Genomic DNA, 12940 nt, shown 5'->3' on the forward strand with positions numbered 1-12940 from the left:
CTAGCACAGAGAAGTGAAATTCCACTCTGGGAAGAGTTGAGAGCAAAGTCTCAATGATAAGGAGGTGCTTGTGATGCAATTTACATGAAATGACAGCATCTTCACTGACAAATTTGTTCCTTCATTTGATTCTGGGCAACGACAGGGCTACCAGACCTCAGTTTCGCTGAGAAGACCCGCATTTAGATTTCTGTTCTGCTAGAAATTCTAGAATTGCAAATTGAAATCTCTATTTATTTATTTTAATGCTGATTACGCTGGCCCCCTGGAGCAGTGTGAGATTGCGTATTGCTAAATTCCATGACTCTCCTAAGTAGTGGTTGACATTCTAACAGAGAAGCAGCGAGACTATCTAGGGACTGACAAGCGCAGGATCCAGACGAGGGTCCTGTGGGTGGAAAGAGGCGGGAAATGGGCTGGTGCTGGGGGAGAGCCACCTGCTGGGCGTGGGTTATTGTCAAGTCCTAGCTTTCCTTTTAGGTGGCGAGTCGTGGATGCTTATTACATTATTTAAAAATTACTAATTTAAAAAGCTGACTAGATAAAAGCAGGTTATGCGTGGACGGGGCTGGAAGGCTCTCAATGAACCAAAGATTATGATTAATCCAGTTCTGTGCCCTTGAGCTCTGGGAAAAGAAAAAAAAAAGATAGAAAACAAGGCTGCTTAAAAGGATGGTCTGAGATTTAGAGTTTATGATGTGAATTCTTTTTTTTTTATATATATACTAGTTTTGTTTTTTTTTTCCTCACTAATCTTTCTAAACACTGTTTTTCTTCTTCCCCTTCAATAGTAGGGTCTCCCCTGCCCTCCTTAGTACCCATCACCTGGTTCCCCCAACCTCCTACCCCCCGCTAGGGAGGGCACGGATTGCATGGAGCACTGGGTGTGGTGAAAAAACAATGAATACTGTTACACTGAAAAGAAATAAAATATTAAAAAAAAATAGTAGGGTCTCCCCACACAGGTTTCATTAAGGTTTCAGACGTCAGGAATTGGGTTAACCCCTTCAGTGGCTGCTGAAGCCTCACAAGGGAGGAAGGGAGGTCTGGGCTGGCTTCCAGAAAGGGGACCTTGCCCAAGCAGTTAGACACAGCTGGTGCTGGGTGTAGGGTGATGCTCTTAGCCAAATGGGCTGGTGTTTTCTGCAGGACGTTAAGGAGCAGAAAGGGAGACTCTGTCGGTGAGACCACCTCTACCATAAGCCATGGCCTTCACACTCGGAACACCCTATTTTGGGGATGCAGGACATATTTTATCACTATTTATCTGCTCATCAAACATTCACTGGGCACGGAGCAAGATGCATGCTCTGGCCCTGTGCCAGCCTTCAGGGTACTGAACTCATAGAGAGTGACTTTTCTGGGATACACACCATGCTAAGGGCTTTGTATATGTTCTTTTTCTTACCCTCACAGTGCCCCTCCTTTGTTGCTTCCCCTACTGGGGTTCTGGCCATACCCTATGACAACTGTCAACTGTGTGTCCTTTTCACTTGTGTGGCTAGAGACACTGGGTATAATGAAAAGGCAAATGGCTCTGAATGCAGACTGCTTTTGGTTCAAATCCCAGGGTCCCCACTGATGTACTTGACACACCTGTTTAAATTCACCTCTTGAAGCCTCAGGCTTCTCATCTGTCAAATGGGAGAAAAAGTCTTATCTCACAGGGCTGTGTGAGAAGTAAATGGGAGAATTCATAACAAGACTTCTGTATTTCTGTCACATAGTAAATGTGCAGTAAATGGTCTCTATTACTTTTTTTCTCAAGGGTAGGATCTGTAAATAATTTATATTCCCATCAGCCCAATACCTGCTAACATGTTCATTACCTGTTGGTTGAATGAGTGAATGTGTGCCCTCTGAGAATGACAGCCTAGTTCTACCTCTCTTCTAACTACTCTCTTGTCAGCCCCACGGCAGCTCTGGGACAGGTAGAGCTGCCCCCATCTGATGAGGCTTCCACACCTCTGGCCAGGACTTAGCTGGAACTGAGGGCACGAGAATCCTTTGGCTCAGCACCATGGAGGGAAGGAAGGAGGACTCTCTGGTTCTTTCTGCTGACCCTCGCCCAAAGGAAAAACCACCACTCAACCACAAATGTCCTTTTGTGCTATTCGGGAGCTTCCCGAATGCTCCCAAGAATGTGGCTAAACTTCAGAAGCACCTTATCCTTGAGAATCGGGGTGTTAGATCAGCCTTCTCAGGAAGCAAGAACGGGGCCCCCGTTCTTTGCCAGCTGCCAGACAGTAGTAGTCCCCGAGACCCTGGGCACAGACAGGCTTCTGCTCTCTGGCTGTAATGCCCAGCCCCCACTATCTGTACCCCGCACCCCCGAGGCTGTGATTTCATTTCAGGATCCATGGAAACAGGAGTTAAACTCTGAGGATGACGTCAGGGGAGACAGGCGCTCACACCAGGCGACCAACCTCCCAATCCAGTTCCATCTTCCCAGAGGTCCTGCGCTCTATGGCTTGACCTTTCACCTCCCTGCTTTACCAGCCCCGCTCCCTCCCCGGTCACTCAAGTGAACACCACTGCTGGGGGGGGGGGGGGTGGTGGCTGGATGGGGGACAGCATCCTGAGCCAGGAGGCAGGAGGCTTGACTTCACATGGGGGCCTCTGCTACTCACTGGCTGTGAGATTTTAGACAAGTCACTTGCTCTTGGAACCTCAGGATGCTCATCTGTGAAATGGGATACAATCACCCACCAGGAAGGTCTGGAGTGAGAACCGGCCAGGAGATGGGAGGGGATCTCGAAATCCCAGTCGCTGCTAAGGACTGATGACCCGGGCATGGCCACAGGCCTGGGAGATCCCAGCCCTGGATTCGCCTGTCAGTAGTGCTAAAAACTGGTATTATTCTCATCCCTTTCGCTTGGTCAGCAGGACGCAGAGATCCTGGCAGACCCCAGAAAACCTCACCCGAGCCTGTGCTGTGGACAGCCCCTGTGGATTCCGCTTACAGAGAGCAATTTAAGAGGCAAACAAAACATGAAAAGCTATTCAGAATTAACAATGGGCCAGATGGTAATGCTAGTTTGCAGCAATAAAACATGATAAATAGCTTCCTGCTGCTACTCCTGATCAATTTCAATATTTAATAATTCTGCCGCCACCCCCACCCCCTCTCCCAGCCCCCTCCACAGGATCCTGCGAGGACTCCCTGCATTCAACTCACAGAGCAAACACTTCTTTCCTTTCTGAAGGCGTCAGCAAAAAGCACGCTGCTCAACTGTCATGTGAGCGCCTTCCGTCCTCGAGATGATAATTAATCTGCCTGATTCGGAAGACGCGCCATCTCCGGCCGCTCCTGGTTGCCAGGGAGGGCTGCGAGGGCGCTCCGCCCGCAGACACGCGGTGGAACTCACCTTGTTGACTCGGTGCCTACCGGTATTCCCTGAGGTTCGCTTTTGCATTCACGGAAGGAGAGCCGTAGGGAGCTGGGTCGTCATCCCACCCCAGGACCACCTCGCAGGATCAAGCAGCCCACAAGGGGAGCGGTGGAGCTTGGTGTGACAGCCATGCCCGCCACCTAAGGCCGAACCTCAGCCTCCTTTCTGCGAGGAGGTGATTCTACCTCCTTCCAGAATTCCAGCCAGGGCTGCGCCCACGAAGCACCCGGCGGAGAGCTCACGCGTAGGACTCGCCCAACCACGGGCAGCCGGTGGCATCATTATTTAAAAGGTGATGATCTCTGCGGTCAAAAGCTGTAGCCCTGGGGCGCCTGGGTGGCTCAGTGGGTTAAAGCCTCTGCCTTCGGCTCAGGTCATGATCCCAGGGTCCTGGGATCGAGCCCCGCATCTGGCTCTCTGCTCCGTGGAGAGCCTGCTTCCTCCTCTCTCTCTGCCTGCCTCTCTGCCTACTTGTGATCTCTGTCTGTCAAGTAAATAAATAAAATCTTTAAAAAAAAAAAAAAAAAAAAAAAAAAAAAAAAGCTGTAGCCCTTTCGTGGTGGGGCGGGATGTGACAGGGAGCCCCTCACGCTCACACAGACCTGCCCCCGGGATTCTCCCCAAGCCCTGCCCACTGATAAGATGAGCTGTTTTGTATTGCCTGCAAGGGGTCCACATTCCTACCCACTGACACAGAGACCGCAGGGCACTCTGGTGAGCAGGTACGGTTGGCCCCATTTACAGAAGAGGAAGCGGAGACAGGAGGCAGAATGGCTGTCTAAGCTCACATGGGTAGAAAATGGCACAATCAGTGGTAATCTGGGTCTCCCAAGCTCTGATTTCTTGACCTCTCCACCAGATCACAGGAGAAATCTGCTCCCCGAGGCGCGCCCCCTCCTGCCTGGCGTCCCTTTGGCCAGGAGGCAGCCCAGGGGAGGGAAGCCTGGGTGCCCAGTCGCCCGTGCTACAGTTTACCGTCTGTGAAATTCAAACGCTGATACCTAGTGCACTAGCTCACGGGGTTGTTTAATGAGGACTATGCACGGAAGCACGCGTAATTTTATGATGAGCTATACAAATGTCAGGTATGGTTATTATGCCTTTTTGGAAAAACACTGTGTGAGGAAGAAGATCAGAAATGCATTCACCCCAAGGTGGATCCTTCTAACGGAACACTTCACCCTCCCCACACCCACCCCGCCGTAATTTAGGGGATCAAGAGCAAACTCTTCTATGTGGATTCAAGGCCTGGATGGCTCTAGCAAGCCCATCACTGCCCCTTCTCCCTTCCCTCCTGCTCCAGCCCCTCCAAGTTTCATGGGGTTATCTGAGCCTTCCACCTGTGTCCGTGTCTCGGCCAGACCACGCCTGCCGGAGGGGTCCGTGCTGCCCTGTTCACTGGCTTATCCCACTCACCCTTCTCCAAGAAGTCTTCCTCAAGCCTCCCTCCACAGGATCTCCTCCGCTGGGCTCCCCTCCCTGCGCCCCTCTCCACGCCACCACACAGCACAGCACGCCAGCGCTGGGCTCTCCTCTGCCTCCCTGGTCTACAGTGAGTGAGAGCCAAGTGCTACTCGCTCCCGCCTATCCAGGGCCTGGCCCAGCACACGCTAGTACATGTGTGCCGAGAGATGAACACATGAACGATTAAGCGAGTATAATCAAAGCCTTAAGCGGAAACAAGGAATTCTAATGGTGGCATTCGAATTTGGGTGGGCACAGCCTTGGTAGTGGAATTCAGGCTCCTAAATTCAAGTTCAGCTCAATCCCCCTAGCGATGTCTAGAGCCGACAGGGTAACCCTCCTCTTTCCCCAACTTGACCCTGAACAAGAAAAAACCCAAAGGGTCCCGCCCACCCTCTGGACTCCCACTAGACAAGGTGGAGGCCAGTCCTCAGGTGCCTACCCGAGTCCCGCTGGTCCAGCGTCATGGAGTTCCACCTCCTTGTGATGTCAATGTAGAGGATGTCCACGGCCGCCATGGACAAGCTGCTGCTGCTGAGTTTGCAGTTCCTGCCAAAGACGGGGAGGGGGGACATATTACTGCCAGAAGGGGTGCGGCCTCTTCTGTTTGCCTCCACGCCTTCCCTGGGCTGGGGGCCCTTCCTGGAGGCCCCGCCTTCCCACAGCTGGAATTAGCGATGGGCGGACGGCTGGGGTGGTGGGAAAGAAGGCCGGAAACGTAATCGAAGGTTAGATCATGTGGGTTTCTGTCATTTGGTCCCTTCTAGAGGGCTGGAAAGAGCAAGCAAGGACTTGAGGATGGCACGTCTTGAGTTGAATCTGGCTCTGCCACCTGGAAGCTGACCGCCCTGGAGGATCCTGTCTCCCGTTCCCGAGCCTCAGGTTCCAACCTGACAAAACAGTCGCTGTGTTTGGCCTCTTCTGAAACACCTCCCGCCAGAGGTCTCTGCCTGCTCCAAGGGGGAATGAGAATCCTACGTTTCAGAAATTGTCCTATGCCTGTCTTTACCTCCGCATCCATTAGTCTCCAGGAGGAGAAAGAAAAGCCGGACCTGGGTGCTCTGCTCTCTTACCAGTGTCTGTCGGGTGACAATGGCCCGCTGGGGGACCCAAAGAAAACAGCCGTGTCACGAGTTCAGACAGAAGACATCGCTGCCATCCAGAAGGGAGTCCCCGCTGGAATGCTCGCCAGATGAGTCCCTGGGCCCAAACCTACAGGCAGGGGCTTGAGGTTCCTGCACTGCTCCTATCTAAATCTGTCCCCTGAGATGTCACGTGGGCCCTGAACAGCCACGGCAAGCCCAAGAATCCCAGCGCAGACGAGCGCGGCTAGCCCACACCCTTTGCACAGGCTGAGGCACGGCGCTGCGGGGCCCCTCCACGCTCATTCCTGACTTTGGGGAGTCATCTGGAAATGGCAGGGGCGGGGACGGGCTGGCCTCAGAGTTCAGAAGTTCCCCTAGTTTATTTCCTCCAGGGCAGAGAGGCTCGGATAACCAGGTTTTCAGTCCCACATCAGCTCCCTGTCTGAGCACAGAGGCGTGTTTGCAATCCTCCTCCTCCCCTCTTGGTTTTGTTTCGTTTTGTTTTTTGTGGTTTGTGTTTTTCGGGTCTGGAGATGTGGGGAGGCAGTCTGGCACACTGAAAAGAGCGTGATTTGGGCATCAGACAGACCAGGATTGAAATGCTGGCTCTGGCTTTTTCTAGTTGTGTGACTATGAGCATTTACTTAAACCTTCGATGCCTCTATTTGCTGATACCTAAAAGGAAGAGAGGACTACCCGCCCGCGTGGGGGTTGGAAATGAGAGGAGGCAGCACATGCCAAGAACCCAGCATGTGCCTGGTACCTGGGGGCCACAGTTGTTGCTTCTCCTCCCCCACCCCCACCCCGGCTTTCCTAATTCCTCTTCCAGGGCTCGAACGTGGGCCCTTTCAGCAAGTGGCCCTGTCCATTCTGGAGATTTGGTGCTCGCCAGTCAGACTGATTGGATGTGCGAGCCCAGGCTCTCTGTCCAGACTAAAGGGAGCCCTTGCCTTGTCCAGACGCACCACCTTTCTGAACAGGGTCGTGCTGGGAAGCGAGTCCCAACACAGGCTGGGTTTGCCCTGGGAATCCCGAAGCTAGACCTCTGAGCCAGCTGTCTGGCTGAACTACATTCAGTGATGCTTTTAACTCTCCGAACATGTCCTCATCCACTGCCCCAGCTAATGATAAAGTGGTTCTTTGATTTCCCATTTGTCATTAGCCCTGTGTGAATAGCTCCCTTAGGAGCCCCACAGGAGAGAGATTGGCAAGCAGACTTTGGGCACCCTGAAGCCCCTCTCCAAACCCATAAACACCCCTGACCATGGTGGCTGGATGTGTGCCCGGCAGGGTGCCCAGATGACACTGGTGTCCCACGTATGCCAGCACACCTGCTCGCTCCCTTCCTCCCTCCCTCCCTGTTCCTTCCTTTCTTTCCCACCAGTATTTCTCAGGCCATCAATTCACCTCCCGCTCCCTCCTGGGCTCCTGCTCCGTATTTCAATCACAAGTCACCGGTAGCGGACTTCAAACACATCAGCGCACAGTTACTGAGCCCTGGTAACAACATGTCAATGGACGCAGGGCTTTTCACGTCGCCTGTCACCAAGATGGCTATCTCTATCGGGTTCCGCTGGAGATGATGCTCTAGGTTCTCCCGGGGTGTGCCGACAACCCACACTGCTCATTTTTCAAAGCTTCATTAGGAAGAGCCACCGCGTTCCCCTAATTATCATATCGGTGTCCTCCAGACTACCTGCTCCCACATGGGATAGGAGCTCTGCTCGGCTTGCTCTGTGGGTTAATGGAGTATAAAAAGGGAAACCAAACTGACCACTGGTATATAGTTATTTTTCTCTGACAGGTAGAAAATAGAAGTGTCAAACCTTTAGCAGGAGCCGTAATTTACCAAAGAGAATTCTCCATTTATCCCTGTTCCAGGGTAACTCATCCTCCCTAGTGATGCCCACAAACACGTTTGGTTGCTACATCTGGTGCCTGGACAGGGGAAGGGGGGAAACCCATGCTGGCTGCAGGAGACAGGAGATGCTTTAAAACAATTTTGCTTCTGTAGGCATTTCTTGGGTACCCATCCGTAGGCCAGGCCCTCTCCTGCCCATTGGCTCCCTGGATCTTCATAACCACCCTGTGATGGAAGTATTCTTAGTCCAATTTCAATGACAGGTAAGATGAGACAGAAGAGCAGGGATGTGACCTGCCCAAGATCACGCAGCTGGGATTCACATCCAGTCCTACCCTGGAGGAGAGAGAGAGTCGTGGACTAAGGAACTTCAGGGAGAAGTCGTGTGATGACCCAGCCCAGGGCCGTAGGAAGAACCCAGGATTCAAGGCAAAGTCTCAGGGGGGCCCAGGAAAGCAGGAGCCTCTAGAGAGACCCTGTGGGGGAAACTTTGGGATATAAGGCTGGGGAAGACAACCCGGGTCACTTGGGGACAGAGTCTCCTCAGTTTGTCCCCATGGTCACCAAATATTCTCAGTTGACCCAAACAGGGAGTGCCTCCTTGTAACAACATGTTTAGAATGAATTTTGCATCTATCCATCGATCACTACAGAATGGATTTTGTGCCCATTGTGATTCTGAGCCCAGTGAGTAGTGCAGAGACGAACCTGTCTTGGATGCCACTCTCGGAGAGTGGAAGTGACCCCAGAGTCTGGGGTAAAAAAAAGTGAAGTCTTGGTAGCTCTTAATCATTTGAACCATTTCCTCTTATGCCCTGGGATGAAATTCCTGAAATGACTAAGGAGTGGAGGGATAAATTCTTCCGTGGAAGAGTAGTCCAAGCAATATGGTAACCGGAGAAGCCAGGACAACTCTCGACAAAGGATAGTCTGGAGAGGTGCATGGGACAAAAAGAGCTCGGAGACAAATGCACAGGAGTTTGAATCTTGACTTTGCTATGTGACCTTGAACAAGTCACTGAGGTTCTTTCCTTATTTGTACAATGAGGATAAGGCTACTCACCATTCAAAGCCATTTTAAGGACTAGCTCAGTGCCTGGCACATATGGAGAAGTAGTAAAGGACAGCTCCCAGCCTTCCTCCATGACATAGAGCCATTTTGAAGAAATGTTTTTTCTTCTTTGGTTTTTTTTTTCCCCCCCAGAATCAAAGGGATTTGGGCACATATGATAGGAGATAATCACAAATCATTCAAGTTCATTAGGAGCTCATGTATAGAAAGATCTGAAATTATCATCCCCATTTCCTCTCAACAACTACTGACATCACATGGGAAATTTAGAAACCAACTTTTTCCACACTGTAAAATCCCATTTATAGAATTTCTTTTGTGTTCATCCTTCTCCGTGAAAGAAAAGCAGCTTATTTCTCCTGGAGAGTTTTCCACAGGTGAAAGCTAACAAATAATCAATATTTGCTAATTAAAAAAAAAAAAAACCCAACACTAAATAGGAGGGAAAAATGACAGCACTGGTTTAGAAAATATATATTTTTTAAAGGTGACTGAATCCTAGGCATAGCATCTCACAGTATTACTGGAAAGAGATCATCACAGAACAGGGGGATTTTCAAAGTCACGGAGGAGTTAATGACTGGGGGTGGGGGTGGGGAAAGGCCCTTTATACTTCTCTTCCAGAACATTCTAACACACCACATTGCCTCTCAGAGCATAAAACCCCCCACAGCTACCCATTATGAAACATATTAATATCTCCCTATGAGCAAAGGGAGTGGAAGGGGGAAAAAAGGAAAAAAGAGAAAAACCATTCTCTAATTTAAAAGGAGAACAGGATCAGACACCACAAAGGGCCTGAGCAGGGCTCTCCAAGCGGACTGCCCTCACATGAAGCAGGAAGGAAATGCTCCAGGTGCCAAGGAGCCGTGTCCCTTTCCTCGAAACGAACCCAATTCTGGCAAATGGTTTAATCTGCACAAAAAATCTGTGGTTTAATCCCACAAAACGGGAAATGCAGCACGTGCAGACTGATGTTGGATCCTAATGGAGCCTACGTTTGCAGAACGTGTTCTTAGTAAATTACATAGAATGGCCCCCAGATTAGTAATCCAATGGAAGGAAACTGGCAAAAACGCATTTCTCTCAAAGAAAGCTGTCAAACTGAAGAATCAGATAATTTCTATTTCTCAGAGAAAGAGAAGTCTCCACGCCCCAGGAATTATTATGACATAAAAAGAGAAAGAGAGAGAGAGAGAAAAGAGGCGCTTAATTCATGGTAATATGTGCTACTATTATGTGCCTCTTGAGAAAACGGCACGAAAAGCTGGTTCGACGAGTTAAGTCTAGACAAGGGAACGACAGTTCATTATTTCTCATTTCTTGGTAGAAAAGAAAAATAGAATGTGGCCAGACTGGCATTAGCATAATTCACTCCTAAAACTGCTGATCTACGCAGCACACTATGAGAGATGGTCACTGAAAATAAATTCGGTCGGATGTTTATTTTGCTCCCTCCAGTTCTCTTTAAGGAACTCGGAGAAAAAGAGTGGGTCGTCCAGGTGAAAGCCAAGTTCAGCTTCTGCCATTTGCGTGGGAGACCGGAGAGGAGTATATATCTCGCCAGCAAATATGTCTCTTGTGCGGTGCTCCAGAGAAGGGCACTTGGCTCGATTTAACATATGGCATAAATATTATTAATTCATAATGAAGCAAAATTTAAACTGAAGTGGAAAGGAGAGGGAGAATGGTTGTTAGCAAGAGAAAATGCTTGCTGTTAAATTTAGCTGGCAAGACTGAACTTACTTCGATAAATCCAAGTGCAGAGAATATCATCTTTTACGATTAAGTTGCTGTTGGGATTTCTCGGTATATTTCAAAAGGAAAAAAAATCTATTAACAGTTGTGCAACATTTTCTCCACTTCTTCCCACATCTTTAATTACGCAGGACGTTGACTGGGAGGGTATGGAGGGAAGGGAGAGGGGTTCACTGTCCAAGTCCTGCTCCGGCCGTCTACCTGAAGACATTGTTCTCCTCGCTCGCGGTCGCCATGGTCACTGTCGCTCCCACCGACAGTGCTGGCAGCAGACCGGGAATGATGGCTAGAAGACCTAAGGCCCTCAAACCTGACAATAGCCAGTCTTACATGCAAATGCCCTTAATTACAGAGAAAAAGTGATGGAAAGAATCATAAAGCTTATCATACATGGAAAGATTTGTAGCGATGTTTTTGACATCATCCAGTTCCCATCTGAGAGCGTTTTAGAAATCCCCTTTGCTAGAACCATTCTCAGTTCTGTTTTCTTCTCAAAATCGGGTGTGAACATAGTAGTCCTCTCAGTATGTCCCTTGCCTCTCATGCCAGCGCTCACACACTGGTGGTTTCTATGGGCAGTCACACTTTGAACCCACACAGTGCTTAAAAATTATTTTCTGAATCGCCACATCGATAGACATGTATTGAGATTTTACATAAAAATCGGCATTTCTAGCTTCTCTTGAAAACTCAAAAGCTCTGGTGATACGTGCGCATGACAGCCTTTCCTTTAGCTGGGGCATGTGTTCTTCGGGCTCCATAGCCTGGCCCTCCCCATCCTTCCAGAATCTACCCTCTGGCCTCTGCTTCTGGCCTAACCCCTGGAGGCAGCTGAGACTGTGATTCTTTCAGTCTGTTATTTTTTCCAAATCTTCACTGCTCCCCCCATCTCTTATGTTTCAGTATGACGGTTATTAGGAGTTAGAAGGAAGCATCTGACATCTCTCTTCTCCCTTTTTCCTGACTGGAACTCGACCATGATGGCTGGATTTTGAGCAGCTATCTTGTGACATCAAGGCAAGCCTGAAGCTTGAAAAGCCCATGCTTAGGATGGACGGACAGGAAGACAGAAAGTGGGGTGTGATCACATTGTGGAGTCATTAACCAGCCCTTGAACACCCCCATGCCAAACTTCCTCCTATATGAGGGAAAATTAATCTCACTATTTTTAAAGCACTTACAGATGAGGATCTATTACTACGAGACAGATGCAATTTCCAAACAAGTCAGAAGGTATCGGGTAGTATTCTCAGGGAAGTAACAACATGTGTCTCTTGACTTTCTTGAGAATTCCCGCTGCTTAATGGAAATAATCGTCACAAGACCCCCCCACTTAGCAAATAGCTCCTGTCAACGAGGCTCTGGACCAGGTGCTTCAGGATGTGTTACATCCCAACCTCAAAATAACCCTGATAGGCAGGAGGGATTAGTCCCATGTTCAGTTGAGGGAACTGAGACTTGGAGAAGGCCAAGGGTTTGCCTAAAAGCCACACAGCTATTAAGTGACATGCCTCACTCAGGAGCCCGACCCAAAGCCTGGGCTCTTTCCACTGGGCTCTCCTCTGCGCCCCCTCACCCCAAGAGGACACAGAGGCCTTCTCCAGATCACCGTGTAAGTCCTAACTCAGGTTTCCTGAAACAGCAAAGATTCCTACCGATTCTTCGGAACACTGGCCGTGTCTCCTGTGTGCTGTCCCATCAGGAACAGAGAGAGCCACAGTTGGAGTTCATAGAATTCATTTGGAGAAAGTGGTACGACAGAATGTTTCCAATTCAAGGCTTCTAATTATTTGCTTTAGTGAATAAAACTACGAAGGATGTGACTTTGAGGTGGAAGGTAGAAATATGAAAACCAACGAGGAGCAGAACAGCAGCCCCGAATGCCAGCAGAGAGCTTCTTCAAGGTGGGGGACACCCAATCCTGGCGTATAGCTGGCTTCCTCCCCATTTTATAGGGTCACTGAGACTCAGAGGTGGTCCCTAACTTGCCCCAGGGTTACGCGCCTAGTAAGTAGGCGCGTCTCAGGGACTTAACTCCTGTGCTGCCCCAAAGTGCCCCAGAGAGTAGAGGCAAGTGAACGAATGATCAAGAGGCACAGGTTATTTTGTGGCAAAAACCCACTTGCTTTATCTCATGTCTTATGTTTAGACTTTATGCAGATTTTGTATTGTACTTGATGATACCATCGGGTTATCTTTATATTAGGATGAGTACATTAAATTATTTATCAACAGAATTATTTAACTTTTCTCTCCTGAAATGGACACTTGGGGCAGATGTGCCTTGTTTCTTTGCTGTGGCTTCATA

The 12940-nt window shown here is 49.5% G+C and overlaps 1 protein-coding gene across 1 annotated transcript in view; it reads right to left on the reverse strand.

Annotated features, from left to right (window-relative positions):
• Positions 1–12940, reverse strand: part of TTLL11 (tubulin tyrosine ligase like 11) — a 223716-nt gene that overhangs the window by 26452 nt on the left and 184324 nt on the right. The window contains exon 8 of the mRNA XM_080819651.1: positions 5299–5405. Within this exon, the coding sequence (XP_080675777.1) occupies positions 5299–5405 (107 nt within the window). The remainder of the gene's footprint in view (positions 1–5298; positions 5406–12940) is intronic.

This window comes from Martes martes, assembly GCF_963455335.1.
Source record: "Martes martes genome assembly, chromosome: 12".
Classification (NCBI taxonomy): Eukaryota; Metazoa; Chordata; class Mammalia; order Carnivora; family Mustelidae; genus Martes; species Martes martes.